Raw genomic sequence first — 21,993 nt, 5'->3', positions numbered from 1 at the left:
ATCAGCATTGTATTCAAACGAATCACGTGGTGTGCCGTTCTCGTTCAAACCCGGGATTCGATCAATAGGGGAGTCCCATTAAAAAAAACACATTGCAAATCATGCAAGTTCAACATTTTCAAACCAATATACTAAAACAGAAATGCTCAGAGATGTAAATGAAGGATAGATATTACTTTTCACTATACACATCTCTGTTGATACTATCCCTCACATATTCTACTCCCAATTACTCCTGCGTAAAATGGACTAGCCTCTTCATGTTGACATTCAGACTAAAATCACGTGACAGGCTGTTAAAATTGGCTGTTGCATACTCTTTCGCCGGTCTGGAAAGTGTGTTTAATTAACTCACATTCAAGCAACAATGCAGATTTCCCAGTGGGAGTGAGACTATTCAAACTCTGCCACTAAAAAATAGGGGTGTTTTCAGCAAAAAACGAATAACCCTGGAATACACACAATATACTGAATTTCGGAACAAATCGTGCATTACTTACAGCAGCAGAATACCACAGAGATATCAGACGAAACATGAAAACACTATATATTGTATTTCAGCCTGAACCCTCTATATTGCAATTCAAGGAATTAACCCCATATGTGCATCCATTTCCCACCTTGGTATCACCCACCCCTGAAAACAAACTCTTAATACCACGCTGAAGCGTTTGGTAATAAGCACTGTATAGGATTACTGAGCCAATGAAAATGACTCAAGTACATGGTTTATGACTCAAGTACATGGTTTATGACTCAAGTACATGGTTTATGACTCAAGTACATGGTTTATGACTCAAGTACATGGTTTATGAATCTGTGTGATTGCAGTCCATTTACAATATAGAATAATATACATATACATGATGTAGACCTTCTACAGTACAGGTACATACATGTATGTAGCTTACTCTATGACTGACGTCAGCTACTTGTAAGATAACATTTGCAATCATAGCGAATGTAGTAAAACCTATATTTTTTTCAAATGACCAACTTGTTGACCTTCTTGTACAAACGGTGAGAAGATCGGATTATAAAAAAAAATCTTTAATTTGCAAGATTCATATTTCTAGTAATATTAATATTAGCCGCCAATTAATTTCACAAACTCACTTTGTGTTATACTTGTGGTCTCTTACAGCGCTAGTTGTACCAGAATCCTATAGTTACTCAATCAGTACAGATGATGATATTAGGCTATCAGTGGAGTTAACTGGTGAAAACGACCCATCAGATCTGAGATGGAGACGTAACTCTACGATATCAGTGGAGCAGTGGAAGGGACTTAGCCAAGTGAATATTGATGATGCTAATTCAAATATTCCTGAGATTTATGAGGCCACGCTGAAGAAAAAACGGAAGGGATTACATGCAATTATGCTACTCAATGTCAGAGGTACATGTATGTCTAAATTGCCTTCCCAATTATCCTTTGCTGGTCATGCATGAAAAGATAATACCGTACAGTAGCTATATCTAGTTCTGCAATGTACGTGTAACAATTTCTTCAATGAGAAAATCATTATGTACATGTATACTGGTAAATGTTCTCTCCAGATTATTCAATGACAGCAACTGTCAACGTTGACGGTGTCTGCGCTAATCTCTTGTTTATGTGTATAGTTTCTGATCTGAACTGTGTAAAGTAATATAAACAATTCATTTATGCTGACGAGGCGAGGCGGCTTGTGGAAATCCGAATTCAAGTCGGGTATATGCACAGTTTCTTCTAGAGTGATGTGGTCTACGCTGCAATTTTCAATAAATATATTCATAGACATACCGGTAAACCACGGCTGTATTTCGTTCTATTGTAACTCTTTGAACGATTGGTCGTTTTTCCATTCTGTCCTGCAATGTTTTCTTCAAGATTACGTTCTACCTCAGACAACTAAGAGAACTGTAATAATTGTCTGAAATGAAACTCATCCTCATAGGCAGCAGCGGCTTGGATTGATCACCGGGTCGTACTATTCTTTTATCGTACGGGAAATGGTCAGCTGACATTGTTTATATTAATAGCCAGACTTTCTACAATGTATAAATGTGACAATGAGGTCACGTTCCCACGCAACTTTGAACTTGGATTGGGGTCATTCACAGACATCAGAGCAGAGGAAACTAGAATTGTGAAACTGCTCAAGATTTCTTTGCGGCTACAGGTTACATTTTTCTTCTGGCAAAACTATAAAGAAATTCCAAGCTGTGTCGGTCTAGTCAACCACAGGAATGCATAAATGTGAAATTTTATCCGAACAGAGAAAATGGGAATTGTGAAACTGCTCAAGATGTCCATGAAAAAATTGCTACGAGTTCAAAACTCAGTTATGACAAAACTTGGCACGAGCAATTACTTGACAAAATTTACTCATTTCGCATACACAATACGGTATTGCAAACATAATGTTGTGGTACTTCGGGCCAAATTAGACAAAACATCATGAATCACTATAAAAATAATCACCTGCAGTGTAGTGCGAAATCGAGCTGCAAAACAAATCCTTGCTACGAGCCGGTAAAAAACTGTTATCACCTACAAAGCGGCAGAGAATCTACTTCACTCATTTATTCAGAATTCTGTTATTTATAAAAAGGCAGTCACATAGAAAGCTTCAACAATTTGTTGAATGTTTTTTATGACAAGCGTTTTGCATTTCATTCCAAGCAGTATGAAATGCATACTAATTTAGCGATGCTACGCAGGAATTAGAATGTCAATCGACCATACACCAACATGTGTTCTTCTCCCGATGACAACAGTGGGCGAAGGTTGAAGAAAAATACAAGTCGTTTACAAAACAACGAACGTACGTTAGAGTAATTGCAATGAAGCTCATCTGTGTTTACCTTTTGTAATGCATTCCAGAAACATAAACAACACACTGGTGGCGAGAGAGCGTACACAGCATTTCATAACAAATTTAATCCAAAAATTTTATTATTTTAATGTTATTGCAATAATGACTAAGAACATAAAATCTCTATTAGAAGCTGTGACAGCGAGAACATCTAGACAAATGGTAATAGTGAATTTTTGGTTCTTAGTTGTTCAAAAAAAAAAATGGGGCTTTTATTACAGATTTTACAGATTGTATATTACTTGCAGTGTATCTATAAATTTCAACCAGGGATGATGAAAATAAAAAAATAAATTATTGTTTTAGCAAAGAAGGTTTTATGGCAGGTAAAATGTATGACAACAATATTTACACTGCCATGTTTGTGATAAAATGAAAGTGAAACAAAGTTAATGAACTACTTGTGTGTTGATATTTTTAGGTTGTCCTGCAGGGAAGTGGGGGAGTGACTGCAGTAGCGACTGCCCACGCTGTTTGAACAGGGGGATTTGTGATGCTAAGACTGGCAATTGTACATGTCTACAAGGGTTTATGGGGGAAGTGTGTCAGACAGGTAAGGTGTTCTATATCAGGGTTCTCCTCAGGATATTATAGAATAGGGGTTCCAACTGTTAAATTTTGGATAAACAATAGAACCAAATTTGCATAACAATGAATATAATACATTAACATATTTGTTATGCAAATTGGCCAGTACTGTATACACCTTTTCTGGAAGAACATATTTATTTCTATTTTTCAAGAATTTTCTTTTTAATTTTCTGACGAAATATTCAAAGGGCACACTTTTTACCAATTTTTACCAAGTGATGATAAGAGACATGAACATTGTGTCTTGGTTTTTATACATACGTATTTGTAGTGTGATGTTGCAAAGTATGATGTTAAAAGTTGAAACATTTGTGCACTTTTGTAGATAACTGTCCTCTTGCATGACTCTCCTGACAAATACCTGTATCTAATAGAAACTTGTAATTTTCATTGCTAGGAATTTAGTAATTTAATGATTTTATGGCATTCACAAAGAACAAATTTAGCAAAAGTTGCCGACACTGTGTGTCCTATCACCCAAGAGAATTAATTTTTCACTGCTACAAAATTTCATGATTTTTCACAGATTTGTGAAAAAAATTTTTGGAGAAATTTAAGTAGATTAGAGCATCTTTATACATGTATACTGTAGAATACTTTTTTTTCACTTGGAATTAATTCTTGCTATTTTAACTGGAGCAATGATTCAGTAAAAATAAAATCCAGCAAAATTAATATATCACATTACATTCAATTTGTCGAAAATCAGTGAAAATAGCCAAAACAACCAAAAAGTCTATTCAGCGAAAATTAATTCCTGCTAAAATAAAGTATTTGGCATTATACAACATGTACAAGCAGTGAGAATGTTCTCTGTGATTAAGGTACAACTTTTGTTCAACATTTAAGTGGAAAACACCAGTTAATGTGAATGCCACATACCAAATATCGATAACCCATACTCGAGTATACTCATTATTGTGTCTAGACTAGTTCTATCTTTGTTGATATACCATTTCCGATAACACTTATGGAGTAACTGTTGCAAACATATTTGGAGGACTTCTGCTGTTCATTTAGGCTTACACAAACTATAGGTGACTCAGAAAGCTGTTTCTATTCCTGTTTAATCTTGAAAATATATTATCTCAACTTTATTTAAATAAAGAGAGTCCTTATTTACTATAATAGTTCCGTTGTCAACAGAAGAGTTATGAGTGTAGAAAAGACTACTATACTAGTAATTCACTTTTGTCAACATTTTGAACACTAAAGACAACTTTTGTCACCTTTCACAGAATTTAGTTTGCTCAATTTTGATCAGATTTTTTTTTTCAAATTTAATCAAAACATGTAGCAAATGCTAAATTATGTCTATTAAGTCAAAAATTAAAAAAAGAAAATACACATAAATGTAAAAATTGCTGCCCAAAACTTTGGGTGGGAAAAATTGTGGTCTCAGTTATGTCAACTTTCTTCTTTCACTTCTTGCAAACTATTAATGTAATAATTTCATTTCCAAAAATACAAAGACAAATTATTTTCACCAAAGTTTTGTTATTTTCAATTTAACTCTCACAAATAATTGTTGGGTGATAATTGTGATGCTGTATCTTAGATTTATCAGATGTTGTCTTTTTTTTTACAGCTTGCCCAGAGAGTTATTTTGGTACAGATTGTGATGTCCTTTGTACAACTGATGGTGCATGTGCTGGTCACTATGTATGTCAACCTGGTCCTTTCGGGTGTGCATGTACAGCAGGGTATCATGGAAGGAACTGTGATCTAGGTGAGTTGTAGATTTGTCTGTGTGTTTGTAATTCTCCTCCTCCAATATATCACACAAAACAAATTATTCAGTGTACCAGTCTTCATTTTGAAGTGCACCTGCATGGGAATTGAGTCCCAAGTGACGATAACCATGGTAAAAATGCATAGACGCATGTTTGTAAACAACAACATGCTATGGCCATCCACTGCATGCCCAGATAACTCTCTAGCTTTAGTCTGTGATTTTTCCCAAAAAAGGTTTAAAATTGAAATAATTTTAACTACTGTAAAACTACAGTTTTTTGCAGAATCGATCAAGTGTTGTAAACATTCTTTCATAATAAAATGTTGAGTTGATGTTTAATTCATACCAGTATAGTAAACACAAAATGATAAAATTGTTTGTATTGTGACTGAATAATGCTGTTCATACCTTGAGAAAAGTAAGACATTTGGGTTTGTATATCTTGATGTACATTTGCGAGATTTTTTTATTCTTCCCTTCTCTATCGTTTTATGTTCTAATCAATTCAAGTTGAAAGAAGCCAAAACACCTCAATATTGTCATTGTTTAGAAGAAAGAAATGTTTAAAGGACAAATTTACTGAAAACTATATAATAATTACGTGATGACATTTTTGCAGTAGCAAGTTAAAATCATTTGTACATGTAGTAAAAGATTTATAAAAAAAAAAAAATCGAAGTGTGTGGCAAAAATTGACGTTTGCATCATGTGAATTTTTTCTTTCATCTTGTATAGTGTTACCAAAGTTGTCAAGTTTTCCGAACATAGAAAATGTTGAATCGAATAAAGTAACTGTGTCGTGGGATATCTGGAATGAACAACGAGATGTCGGTAGCGGCCCTGTCATTGGCTATGTAGTATGGTACAAAAAGTCATCGTCCGATGAATGGTTTAGGAAACCTAATGATAGAATATTGTCAACGAATTCCACAGTGGTTGATTCACTGAAGTTTAACACACAGTATGAGTTTTCAGTCCAGTCAGTGGTATCTGATGATGAAGTCATTGTGAGAGGGCCGACTACACAAAAGAAAACAAAATGTGGAAGTAAGTGCTTCGCGTTTGACAAACAAATCTACTTGTACATGTACCGGTATATTTCTACTGATTTATGTAAAAAAAAAAAAACCTGCTGTTATTCGTGCATACCAAAACAATTGTACGTTGCTGTACGCCTGTATATTAGCAGTTAACATTCTCTTTTTATGCGTTTATTTCAGCACCCACCGTTGCTATAGCGAATATAGAGGTTGTTGCTACTGGTGGAAATAGTCTACAGGTTTCCTGGCAGGTATACCTTTCTTTTATAAGTTGACGAAGGAATATGGATAAAATAATAATCACTCTCATGGTTTCCATGGAAACAAGCATGGAACCCTTCTGTTATGCTTTCTGTACATATGACGTTGATGCCAAATTACAACATGTACATTTGTGGTACAGTCTGATTTCCCCCAAGGTAATAGCAAACTTTACTATGATATCTTTCTCTATTTGTAGATGCCAGATCTGAATAAGAATAATATGCAGTGTAAAGTAGACAGTCAGGATACGTCATTTGTGATTAAATATAAGAAAGACACCGATGTAGCGTATGAACGCAAGACAGTTCCGCACGACGTCCCGCACGACGTCCCGAATCAGACTACAATTCATGATTTAGAATCTTGTACCAACTACACAATTGTAATGGTTGTGTTTAATGGTGTCTCCTATGGACCTGAAAGTCAAGTGGTATCTGGTGTAACCAGTGTATCAGGTCAGTAGAAAAAAATTACAACTGACATACATTGTTGCTCAGCATGTGAGATAGTAGACATTTAAATTTTTGTTGTCGCATTTCATTTATTGTACACTTGATCGTAAAAACATTTGACTGTTCTGCCGTTAGATACATCAATACATCTGTCGTTCTGTAGTCTATTACGTGAATGCAAAGAATAATAATTAAAAAACAATGTATTTTTGTGTGATCTTTGTTATCTCTTGTTCGTTTAAATATACTATTATTGTTGTTGTTCATTTTGTCTTGTGCCTTGCCCATCTATGCATATGTTCTATGAAGTGCATTTCACCTCTGGAATTTGAATACACACTACACTGTATCAGAATGCATGTTTATGCAAATGAAACCCGAAATATATGTGGGAATCATTATAAATGTATTGAATATAGTTTATGTTTTTGAAATTATCACACTATTAGGTATTTTTCTTTAAAAAACATGGCTCTTCCATACACTTTGTGATAGTACATGTACATTAGTATAATTCAAGAAAAAATGTTGGAAGAATTGAAAATTTACTTATTCCGTGATATAAACAGCTTTTTTGTAGCATAGTGTTTGTGCAAGCATGTTATAATTAATTAGGTTTATAAATAGCACGCTTTGGTATTTGGTAGAAAATTTCTCAATCTCCCGCCAAATAGAGGTCTTAAATTCGCTACCTAATACCCTGGCTTGCTGTTTTATAACCTCTAAATCTTTTATACATTATGCAATTTTTGGTTCATGTATGCTTTTATAATTTGATCATATTTGTTTCTGTCAAAGATTGATATAATTGTTTAGTGGAGTTTATTCCTCCACCGAAATAACGTGAACATTCCATGTACCTGTGAGTCTCTAATAGAATACTAGATTTTTCCCATTCACTGTGAGATCAAACATTATGCATTATGACGACGACGACGACGACGAAGACGCCGACGACGATGATTTTTTCATGCTTTTTAAAAATAAATCTCCAATAAATACAGATCCTGTTGAAGTGGAAGATTTACAAGTGGAGACGCAACAAACTGACGCTACCTCCCTGCACATCGAGTGGAATCGACCAAGTCAGTGCCAGTATGAATACAGTTATGAAATAAAGTATAAACTTTTAACAAAAGGTACCTGTGAGATTGCTGATTCCGATTGGACTACTCCAGTATCTGTAGACAACAATGTGTACGATATAAATCAATTATTCCCAAACTCAGAGTATAAAGTTTGTGTCAAATCTGTCATTGGCGAAAAGGAAAGTGGTGATGTCAAAAAATCGGGAAAAACTGATATTGCTGGTAAGTATACTCTGTGACATATTTCTGCAATTATAGAATACTTTATACTAAATATTAATTCTTGGTTTACACCATCATAGCCAGAAAATATAAAGTATCTGTCAAAAAACAACATTGATGAATTTTGATTTCTGGAGTCAGCAGCCACAGACATATACTTAACTTTGTTATGATTATGTTGGTTTTGTAAATTTTCCATCAAAAGTGGTCATGTTTGTTGAAATCTTTAGGCTAAAAATGATACTTCTAAGTACATGAAATTTCGATCTGATTGAATCAGTCTCTGATTTTGAATAAAAAGACTAGAATTATAACTGTTGTAATAAATTCAATGACGTAAGGATAATTGCCTTCTTATGCGTTTCATTTCAGCACTAACCGACATAGTGCAGAACTTCAGCACTTCATCCATTACCCACAATGCATTAGAACTGACATGGAATAGGCCACCATGTGGTGAGCCCAATGGTCCCCTATCATATGAAGTCAATCTACTGGAATATAATAATGATCAATTCAAGAAAAAAAAGAATCAAGTAGTCAGTGAAAATGCATGTAAATTTGAGAAGCTGTTGATTTATACTCGATATAAGGCTACCATAGTTGCTATGAATAATAAAGGAAATGGGCCTCCTACCAGTATTGATGTTCAGACGTTACAGTACTGTAAGTTGAACTTTCTGAATATGCTGTGTATATTGACTTTGTTTCTGAAATTGCACTGTACATGTATCCTTAAGTTCTATTTTGCACCAAACCGTGAAGCATAGTTTATAGCTCATCCAAAATATTAATGAAGACATAAATGACAGGGTAAATGTCTGTCTTGTCAGTGTTGTTGTCGTCCTCCCTATTTCAAACTCAGTTTTTTGCGGTTACAATAACTCACGTAATATTCATCTGATCGTTTTCAAACTTTGATATCATATTAGTAACTATAAAATCTTGCCCAAGCTCAATTGTGGTATGATTTTTTTTTGTCACTTCAATAAGGACAATCTAGGAGAAGGTGATCATTTCCTGGCAGGTGGTTGCATTACTAGATGCAAATAAAATTCTGTTTGGTAAACATCAGGTGGTCCAACTAATGGAGAGAATCACATTTAATAAAATAACTGTGTCATAGCGGTTTATGCAGTGACAATATTAAAGTAGTGCCTATTTAGCAGTTTTGTGATGTAATATGTTTTATTCACAGAATGGCCTCAGGTCGAATAAGGGAGCTAATTTGCATAAATGTAAAGAAAAACTTTTTAAAATTTTGATTGTCATGATTTGAGCACATTTACCTCTTATTGTTCGTTACAGATCCATCAGCCCCGATTAATTTATCTGTCGTTAGAACTAGCCTTACCTCAATTGAATTGCAATGGAGTGCTCCTGTGACACCTAATGGCATTATCACACAGTACAACATAGAATGGATGCTTCACAACACCAAAAGCAATGGTCGGGAACCTATAGACGCCGTGACACGCTACAATATGACAAGTCTCGTCCCTGATAGCACTTATGAGATCTGTGTAAGGCATTATTTCATTTTACTGTATTTCTAAACATGAAGTTGACTGGTTATCTATATTCTCTGAATATCTGTTGACTACCACCACCTGGTGCTCCACTTAAAGAGCTCCATATATCTTAGCCAGTAGACATCATCATTCAATAGTATATTGAATATTAACAACTTGCAAATAAGAAAAGAGGTATTTTTTATAATTTTTTTCACAGAATAATTTTCTTTGTGCCAAGTTCCTGTGAATAAAACAGTCTTATAATTATATTTACTAGGTACAAGCTGTGACTATGGTTGGAAATGGACTGTGTAGTAATTATATAATGGCTAACACAGGAATACCAGGTAATACATCCAATGATTTCTTATCAGTATCAGTATCAGACAAGGTGATCTGTTAAGCAGTATGATTATGGCTCTTATGAGTGTAAGTTTCAGTTATTAGGCTGTAATTCACTACTTGTGTGATTTTTTTGTTATGATCACTGAAAACAAGGAGCAGCGCAAATGAATAAACATGTTAATGTTCTCTCAGTAGGATGCTATTCTCCCAACTATAAATGCTGAGGAAAATCCAGACATACTAACCACCCTGCCACAGCTGACCATAAGTGTTGAACACATAATCTATTTTATATAGGGCAGACATACTAACTACTATGCCACAGCTGACCACAAGAGTTGAACACATAATCTATTTTATACAGGGCAGACATACTAACTACTATACCACAGCTGACCACAAGAGTTGAACACATAATCTATTTTATACAGGGCAGACATACTAACTACTATGCCACAGCTGATCACAAGAGTTGAACACATAATCTATTTTATACAGGGCAGACATACTAACTACTATACCACAGCTGACCACAAGAGTTGAACACATAATCTATTTTATACAGGGCAGACATACTAACTACTATACCACAGCTGATCACAAGAGTTGAACACATAATCTATTTTATACAGGGCAGACATACTAACTACTATGCCACAGCTGACCACAAGAGTTGAACACATAATCTATTTTATACAGGGCAGACATACTAACTACTATGCCACAGCTGACCACAAGAGTTGAACACATAATCTATTTTATACAGGGCAGACATACTAACTAGTATGCCACAGCTGACCACAAGAGTTGAACACATAATCTATTTTATACAGGGCATGCAGACATACTAACTACTATGTCACAGCTGATCACAAGAGTTGAACACATAATCTATTTTATACAGGGCAGACATACTAACTACTATGCCACAGCTGACCACAAGAGTTGAACACATAATCTATTTTATATAGGGCAGACATACTAACTACTATGCCACAGCTGACCATAAGAGTTGAACACATAATCTATTTTATACAGGGCAGACATACTAACTACAATGCCACAGCTGATCACAAGAGTTGAACACATAATCTATTTTATACAGGGCAGACATACTAACCACCCTGCCACAGCTGACCACAAGAGTTGAACACATAATCTATTTTATACAGGGCAGACATACTAACCACCCTGCCACAGCTGACCACAAGAGTTGAACACATAATCTATTTTATACAGGGCATGCAGACATACTAACTACTATGTCACAGCTGATCACAAGAGTTGAACACATAATCTATTTTATACAGGGCAGACATACTAACTACTATGCCACAGCTGACCACAAGAGTTGAACACATAATCTATTTTATACAGGGCAGACATACTAACTACTATGCCACAGCTGACCACAAGAGTTGAACACATAATCTATTTTATACAGGGCAGACATACTAACTACTATGCCACAGCTGACCACAAGAGTTGAACACATAATCTATTTTATACAGGGCAGACATACTAACTACTATACCACAGCTGACCACAAGAGTTGAACACATAATCTATTTTATACAGGGCAGACATACTAACTACTATGCCACAGCTGACCACAAGAGTTGAACACATAATCTATTTTATACAGGGCAGACATACTAACTACTATGCCACAGCTGACCACAAGAGTTGAACACATAATCTATTTTATACAGGGCAGACATACTAACTACTATGCCACAGCTGACCACAAGAGTTGAACACATAATCTATTTTATACAGGGCAGACATACTAACTACTATACCACAGCTGACCACAAGAGTTGAACACATAAGCTATTTTATACAGGGCAGACATACTAACTACTATGCCACAGCTGACCACAAGAGTTGAACACATAATCTATTTTATACAGGGCAGACATACTAACTACTATACCACAGCTGACCACAAGAGTTGAACACGTAATCTATTTTATACAGGGCAGACATACTAACCACTATGCCACAGCTGACCACAAGAGTTGAACACGTAATCTATTTTATACAGTGAGACATACTAACTACTATGGCACAGCTGACCACAAGAGTTGAACACATAATCTATTTTATACAGGGCAGACATACTAACTACTATGCCACAGCTGACCACAAGAGTTGAACACATAATCTATTTTATACAGGGCAGACATACTAACTACTATGCCACAGCTGACCACAAGAGTTGAACACATAATCTATTTTATACAGGGCAGACATACTAACTACTATGCCACAGCTGACCACAAGAGTTGAACACAAAATCTATTTTATACAGGGCAGACATACTAACTACTATACCACAGCTGACCACAAGAGTTGAACACATAATCTATTTTATACAGGGCAGACATACTAACTACTATGCCACAGCTGACCACAAGAGTTGAACACATAAATCTATTTTATACAGGGCAGACATACTAACCACCCTGCCACAGCTGACCACAAGAGTTGAACACGTAATCTATTTTATACAGGGCAGACATACTAACTACTATGCCACAGCTGACCACAAGAGTTGAACACGTAATCTATTGCATATAGGGCAGACATACTAACTACTATGCCACAGCTGACCACAAGAGTTGAACACATAATCTATTTTATACAGGGCAGACATACTAACTACTATGCCACAGCTGATCACAAGAGTTGAACACATAATCTATTTTATACAGGGCAGACATACTAACTACTATGCCACAGCTGACCACAAGAGTTGAACACATAATCTATTTTATACAGGGCAGACATACTAACTACTATGCCACAGCTGACCACAAGAGTTGAACACATAATCTATTTTATACAGGGCAAACATACTAACCACCCTGCCACAGCTGACCACAAGAGTTGAACACATAATCTATTTTATACAGGGCAGACATACTAACTACTATGCCACAGCTGACCACAAGAGTTGAACACATAATCTATTTTATACAGGGCAGACATACTAACTACTATGCCACAGCTGACCACAAGAGTTGAACACATAATCTATTTTATACAGGGCAGACATACTAACTACTATACCACAGCTGACCACAAGAGTTGAACACATAATCTATTTTATACAGGGCAGACATACTAACTACTATGCCACAGCTGACCACAAGAGTTGAACACATAATCTATTTTATACAAGGCAGACATACTAACTACTATGCCACAGCTGACCACAAGAGTTGAACACATAATCTATTTTATACAGGGCAGACATACTAACTACTATGTCACAGCTGACTACATGAGTTGAACACATAATCTATTTTATACAGGGCAGACATACTAACTACTATGCCACAGCTGACCACAAGAGTTTAACACGTAATCTATTTTATACAGGGCAGACATACTAACCACTATGCCACAGCTGACCACAAGAATTGAACACGTAATCTATTTCATACAGTGAGACATACTAACTACTATGGCACAGCTGACCACAAGAGTTGAACACATAAGCTATTTTATACAGGGCAGACATACTAACTACTATGCCACAGCTGACCACAAGAGTTGAACACATAATCTATTTTATACAGGGCAGACATACTAACTACTATACCACAGCTGACCACAAGAGTTGAACACGTAATCTATTTTATACAGGGCAGACATACTAACCACTATGCCACAGCTGACCACAAGAGTTGAACACGTAATCTATTTTATACAGTGAGACATACTAACTACTATGGCACAGCTGACCACAAGAGTTGAACACATAATCTATTTTATACAGGGCAGACATACTAACTACTATGCCACAGCTGACCACAAGAGTTGAACACATAAATCTATTTTATACAGGGCAGACATACTAACCACCCTGCCACAGCTGACCACAAGAGTTGAACACGTAATCTATTTTATACAGGGCAGACATACTAACTACTATGCCACAGCTGACCACAAGAGTTGAACACGTAATCTATTGCATATAGGGCAGACATACTAACTACTATGCCACAGCTGACCACAAGAGTTGAACACATAATCTATTTTATACAGGGCAGACATACTAACTACTATGCCACAGCTGATCACAAGAGTTGAACACATAATCTATTTTATACAGGGCAGACATACTAACTACTATGCCACAGCTGACCACAAGAGTTGAACACATAATCTATTTTATACAGGGCAGACATACTAACTACTATGCCACAGCTGACCACAAGAGTTGAACACATAATCTATTTTATACAGGGCAAACATACTAACCACCCTGCCACAGCTGACCACAAGAGTTGAACACATAATCTATTTTATACAGGGCAGACATACTAACTACTATGCCACAGCTGACCACAAGAGTTGAACACATAATCTATTTTATACAGGGCAGACATACTAACTACTATGCCACAGCTGACCACAAGAGTTGAACACATAATCTATTTTATACAGGGCAGACATACTAACTACTATACCACAGCTGACCACAAGAGTTGAACACATAATCTATTTTATACAGGGCAGACATACTAACTACTATGCCACAGCTGACCACAAGAGTTGAACACATAATCTATTTTATACAAGGCAGACATACTAACTACTATGCCACAGCTGACCACAAGAGTTGAACACATAATCTATTTTATACAGGGCAGACATACTAACTACTATGTCACAGCTGACTACATGAGTTGAACACATAATCTATTTTATACAGGGCAGACATACTAACTACTATGCCACAGCTGACCACAAGAGTTTAACACGTAATCTATTTTATACAGGGCAGACATACTAACCACTATGCCACAGCTGACCACAAGAATTGAACACGTAATCTATTTCATACAGTGAGACATACTAACTACTATGGCACAGCTGACCACAAGAGTTGAACACATAATCTATTTTATACACGGCAGACATACTAACTACTATGCCACAGCTGACCACAAGAATTGAACACACAATCTATTTTATACAGGGCAGACATACTAACCACCCTGCCACAGCTGACCACAAGAGTTGCACAACGTAATCTATTTTATACAGGGCAGACATACTAACTACTATGCCACAGCTGACCACAAGAGTTGAACACATAATCTATTTTATACAGGGCAGACATACTAACTACTATGCCACAGCTGACCACAAGAGTTGAACACATAATCTATTTTATACAGGGCAGACATACTAACTACTATGCCACAGCTGACCACAAGAGTTGAACACATAATCTATTTTATACAGGGCAGACATACTAACAACCCTGCCACAGCTGACCACAAGAGTTGCACAACGTAATCTGTTTTATACAGGGCAGACATACTATCTACTATGCCACAGCTGACCACAAGAGTTGCACAACGTAATCTATTTTATACAGGGCAGACATACTATCTACTATGCCACAGCTGACCACAAGAGTTGAACACATAATCTATTTTATACAGAGCAGACATACTAACTACTATGCCACAGCTGACCACAAGAGTTGAACACATAATCTATTTTATACAGGGCAGACATACTAACTACTATGCCACAGCTGACCACAAGAGTTGAACACATAATCTATTTTATACAGAGCAGACATACTAACTACTATGCCACAGCTGACCACAAGAGTTGAACACATAATCTATTTTATACAGGGCAGACATACTAACTACTATGTCACAGCTGACCACAAGAGTTGAACACATAATCTATTTTATACAGGGCAGACATACTAACTACTATGCCACAGCTGACCACAAGAGTTGAACACATAATCTATTTTATACAGGGCAGACATACTAACTACTATGCCACAGCTGACCACAAGAGTTGAACACATAATCTATTTTATACAGGGCAGACATACTAACTACTATGCCACAGCTGACCACAAGAGTTGAACACATAATCTATTTTATACAGGGCAGACATACTAACTACTATGCCACAGCTGACCACAAGAGTTGAACACATAATCTATTTTATACAGGGCAGACATACTAACTACTATGCCACAGCTGACCACAAGAGTTGAACACATAATCTATTTTATACAGGGCAGACATACTAACTACTATGCCACAGCTGACCACAAGAGTTGAACACATAATCTATTTTATACAGGGCAGACATACTAACTACTATACCACAGCTGATCACAAGAGTTGAACACATAATCTATTTTATACAGGGCAGACATACTAACTACTATGCCGCAGCTGACCACAAGAGTTGAACACATAATCTATTTTATACAGGGCAGACATACTAACTACTATGCCACAGCTGACTACAAGAGTTGAACACATAATCTATTTTATACAGAGCAGACATACTAACTACTATACCACAGCTGACTACAAGAGTTGAACACATAATCTATTTTATACAGAGCAGACATACTAACTACTATACCACAGCTGACTACAAGAGTTGAACACATAATCTATTTTATACAGAGCAGACATACTAACTACTATACCACAGCTGACTACAAGAGTTGAACACATAATCTATTTTATACAGAGCAGACATACTAACTACTATACCACAGCTGACTACAAGAGTTGAACACATAATCTATTTTTTACAGGGCAGACATACTAACTACTATACCACAGCTGATCACAAGAGTTGAACACATAATCTATTTTATACAGAGCAGACATACTAACTACTATGCCACAGCTGACCACAAGAGTTGAACACATAATCTATTTTATACAGGGCAGACATACTAACTACTATGCCACAGCTGACCACAAGAGTTGAACACATAATCTATTTTATACATGGCAGACATACTAACTACTATGCCACAGCTGACCACAAGAGTTGAACACATAATCTATTTTATACAGGGCAGACATACTAACTACTATGTCACAGCTGACCACAAGAGTTGAACACATAATCTGTTTTATACAGGGCAGACATACTAACTACTATGCCACAGCTGACCACAAGAGTTGAACACATAATCTATTTTATACAGGGCAGACATACTAACTACTATGCCACAGCTGACCACAAGAGTTGAACACATAATCTATTTTATACAGGGCAGTCATACTAACTGCTATGCCACAGCTGACTACAAGAGTTGAACACATAATCTATTTTATACAGGGCAGACATACTAACTACTATACCACAGCTGATCACAAGAGTTGAACACATAATCTATTTTATACAGGGCAGACATACTAACTACTATACCACAGCTGATCACAAGAGTTGAACACATAATCTATTTTATACAGGGCAGACATACTAACTACTATGCCGCAGCTGACCACAAGAGTTGAACACATAATCTATTTTATACAGGGCAGACATACTAACCACTATGCCACAGCTGACCACAAGAGTTGAACACATAATCTATTTTATACAGGGCAGACATACTAACTACTATGCCACAGCTGACCACAAGAGTTGAACAAATAATCTATTTTATACAGGGCAGACATACTAACTACTATGCCACAGCTGACCACAAGAGTTGAACACATAATCTATTTTATACAGGGCAGACATACTAACTGCTATACCACAGCTGACCACAAGAGTTGAACACGTAATCTATTTTATACAGGGCAGACATACTAACTACTATGCCACAGCTGACCACAAGAGTTGAACACGTAATCTATTGCATATAGGGCAGACATACTAACTACTATGCCACAGCTGACCACAAGAGTTGAACACATAATCTATTTTATACAGGGCAGACATACTAACTACTATGCCACAGCTGATCACAAGAGTTGAACACATAATCTATTTTATACAGGGCAGACATACTAACTACTATGCCACAGCTGACCACAAGAGTTGAACACATAATCTATTTTATACAGGGCAAACATACTAACTACTATGCCACAGCTGACCACAAGAGTTGAACACATAATCTATTTTATACAGGGCAGACATACTAACTACTATGTTACAGCTGACTACATGAGTTAAACACATAATCTATTTTATACAGGGCAGACATACTAACTACTATGCCACAGCTGACCACAAGAGTTGAACACGTAATCTATTTTATACAGGGCAGACATACTAACTACTATGCCACAGCTGACCACAAGAGTTGAACACGTAATCTATTTTATATAGAGCAGACATACTAACTACTATGCCACAGCTGACCACAAGAGTTGAACACATAATCTATTTTATACAGGGCAGACATACTAACTACTATGCCACAGCTGACCACAAGAGTTGAACACATAATCTATTTTATACAGGGCAGACATACTAACTACTATACCACAGCTGACCACAAGAGTTGAACACATAATCTATTTTATACAGGGCAGACATACTAACTACTATGCCACAGCTGACCACAAGAGTTGAACACATAATCTATTTTATACAAGGCAGACATACTAACTACTATGCCACAGCTGACCACAAGAGTTGAACACATAATCTATTTTATACAGGGCAGACATACTAACTACTATGTCACAGCTGACTACATGAGTTGAACACATAATCTATTTTATACAGGGCAGACATACTAACTACTATGCCACAGCTGACCACAAGAGTTGAACACATAATCTATTTTATACAGGGCAGACATACTAACTACTATGCCACAGCTGACCACAAGAGTTTAACACGTAATCTATTTTATACAGGGCAGACATACTAACCACTATGCCACAGCTGACCACAAGAGTTGAACACGTAATCTATTTTATACAGTGAGACATACTAACTACTATGGCACAGCTGACCACAAGAGTTGAACACATAATCTATTTTATACAGGGCAGACATACTAACTACTATGCCACAGCTGACCACAAGAATTGAACACATAATCTATTTTATACAGGGCAGACATACTAACTACTATGCCACAGCTGACCACAAGAGTTAAACACATAATCTATTTTATACAGGGCAGACATACTATCTACTATGCCACAGCTGACCACAAGAGTTGAACACATAATCTATTTTATACAGGGCAGACATACTAACTACTATGCCACAGCTGATCACAAGAGTTGAACACATAATCTATTTTATACAGGGCAGACATACTAACTACTATGCCACAGCTGACCACAAGAGTTGAACACATAATCTATTTTATACAGGGCAGACATACTAACTACTATGCCACAGCTGACCACAAGAGTTAAACACATAATCTATTTTATACAGGGCAGACATACTATCTACTATGCCACATCTGACCACAAGAGTTGAACACATAATCTATTTTATACAGGGCAGACATACTAACTACTATGCCACAGCTGACCACAAGAGTTGAACACATAATCTATTTTATACAGGGCAGACATACTAACTACTATGCCACAGCTGACCACAAGAGTTGAACACATAATCTATTTTATACAGGGCAGACATACTAACTGCTATGCCACAGCTGACCACAAGAGTTGAACACATAATCTATTTTATACAGGGCAGACATACTAACTACTATGCCACAGCTGACCACAAGAGTTGAACACATAATCTATTTTATACAGGGCAGACATACTAACTACTATACCACAGCTGACCACAAGAGTTGAACACATAATCTATTTTATACAGGGCAGACATACTAACTACTATGCCACAGCTGACCACAAGAGTTGAACACATAATCTATTTTATACAAGGCAGACATACTAACTACTATGCCACAGCTGACCACAAGAGTTGAACACATAATCTATTTTATACAGGGCAGACATACTAACTACTATGCCACAGCTGACCACAAGAGTTTAACACGTAATCTATTTTATACAGGGCAGACATACTAACCACTATGCCACAGCTGACCACAAGAGTTGAACACGTAATCTATTTTATACAGTGAGACATACTAACTACTATGGCACAGCTGACCACAAGAGTTGAACACATAATCTATTTTATACAGGGCAGACATACTAACTACTATGCCACAGCTGACCACAAGAATTGAACACATAATCTATTTTATACACGGCAGACATACTAACTACTATGCCACAGCTGACCACAAGAGTTGAACACATAATCTATTTTATACAGGGCACACATACTAACTACTATACCACAGCTGATCACAAGAGTTGAACACATAATCTATTTTATACAGGGCAGACATACTAACTACTATGCCGCAGCTGACCACAAGAGTTGAACACATAATCTATTTTATACAGGGCAGACATACTAACTACTATGCCACAGCTGACTACAAGAGTTGAACACATAATCTATTTTATACAGAGCAGACATACTAACTACTATACCACAGCTGACTACAAGAGTTGAACACATAATCTATTTTATACAGAGCAGACATACTAACTACTATACCACAGCTGACTACAAGAGTTGAACACATAATCTATTTTATACAGAGCAGACATACTAACTACTATACCACAGCTGACTACAAGAATTGAACACATAATCTATTTTATACAGAGCAGACATACTAACTACTATACCACAGCTGACTACAAGAGTTGAACACATAATCTATTTTTTACAGGGCAGACATACTAACTACTATACCACAGCTGATCACAAGAGTTGAACACATAATCTATTTTATACAGAGCAGACATACTAACTACTATGTCACAGCTGACCACAAGAGTTGAACACATAATCTATTTTATACAGGGCAGACATACTAACTACTATGCCACAGCTGACCACAAGAGTTGAACACATAATCTATTTTATACATGGCAGACATACTAACTACTATGCCACAGCTGACCACAAGAGTTGAACACATAATCTATTTTATACAGGGCAGACATACTAACTACTATGCCACAGCTGACCACAAGAGTTGAACACATAATCTATTTTATACAGGGCAGACATACTAACTGCTATGCCACAGCTGACTACAAGAGTTGAACACATAATCTATTTTATACAGGGCAGACATACTAACTACTATACCACAGCTGATCACAAGAGTTGAACACATAATCTATTTTATACAGGGCAGACATACTAACTACTATGCCACAGCTGATCACAAGAGTTGAACACATAATCTATTTTATACAGGGCAGACATACTAACTACTATACCACAGCTGATCACAAGAGTTGAACACATAATCTATTTTATACAGGGCAGACATACTAACTACTATACCACAGCTGATCACAAGAGTTGAACACATAATCTATTTTATACAGGGCAGACATACTAACTACTATGCCGCAGCTGACCACAAGAGTTGAACACATAATCTATTTTATACAGGGCAGACATACTAACCACTATGCCACAGCTGACCACAAGAGTTGAACACATAATCTATTTTATACAGGGCAGACATACTAACTACTATGCCACAGCTGACCACAAGAGTTGAACAAATAATCTATTTTATACAGGGCAGACATACTAACTACTATGCCACAGCTGACCACAAGAGTTGAACACATAATCTATTTTATACAGGGCAGACATACTAACTGCTATACCACAGCTGACCACAAGAGTTGAACCCACATTCTCAGGTGCCAACCTGTTGAACCCACAATCGCTCTGGTGCGTGGCAAGCATTATTATACCACTCATCATATTCATTTCATTTCATCTTTACTTCCTGTGTATCAGACTTGCAGGTGAGACTGAAAGACCGAACACAAAGATCTTTAACGATAGAGTGGAAGAAGCAACCCTACCATGATATTTTAAGCTACATGGTAAGAGCACACTATGTCATGTGAGATGCTACACACATAATGCTTCAGCAACAAGTTTTAGATTTTGTTTTTCAAATGAATTAATGCATCTGCTGAGAATTAAATACTGTAAAACCATTTATTTTCACTGACATTTAATT

The 21,993-nt window shown here is 36.5% G+C and overlaps 1 protein-coding gene across 1 annotated transcript in view; it reads left to right on the top strand.

Moving 5' to 3' along the window:
- Positions 1-21,993, top strand: part of LOC144356541 (receptor-type tyrosine-protein phosphatase mu-like) — a 108,634-nt gene that overhangs the window by 28,398 nt on the left and 58,243 nt on the right. The window contains exons 3-13 of the mRNA XM_085503309.1: positions 1,145-1,399; positions 3,283-3,414; positions 5,041-5,181; positions 5,923-6,234; positions 6,408-6,478; positions 6,688-6,946; positions 7,948-8,253; positions 8,626-8,919; positions 9,562-9,776; positions 10,045-10,114; positions 21,765-21,853. Of these exons, the coding sequence (XP_085359435.1) occupies positions 1,145-1,399; positions 3,283-3,414; positions 5,041-5,181; positions 5,923-6,234; positions 6,408-6,478; positions 6,688-6,946; positions 7,948-8,253; positions 8,626-8,919; positions 9,562-9,776; positions 10,045-10,114; positions 21,765-21,853 (2,144 nt within the window). The remainder of the gene's footprint in view (positions 1-1,144; positions 1,400-3,282; positions 3,415-5,040; positions 5,182-5,922; positions 6,235-6,407; positions 6,479-6,687; positions 6,947-7,947; positions 8,254-8,625; positions 8,920-9,561; positions 9,777-10,044; positions 10,115-21,764; positions 21,854-21,993) is intronic.

This window comes from Saccoglossus kowalevskii, chromosome 9 (genome assembly GCF_978046115.1).
Source record: "Saccoglossus kowalevskii chromosome 9, keSacKowa6.1, whole genome shotgun sequence".
Lineage (NCBI taxonomy): Eukaryota > Metazoa > Hemichordata > Enteropneusta > Harrimaniidae > Saccoglossus > Saccoglossus kowalevskii.
This window is presented reverse-complemented; position numbering and strand designations above follow the sequence as displayed.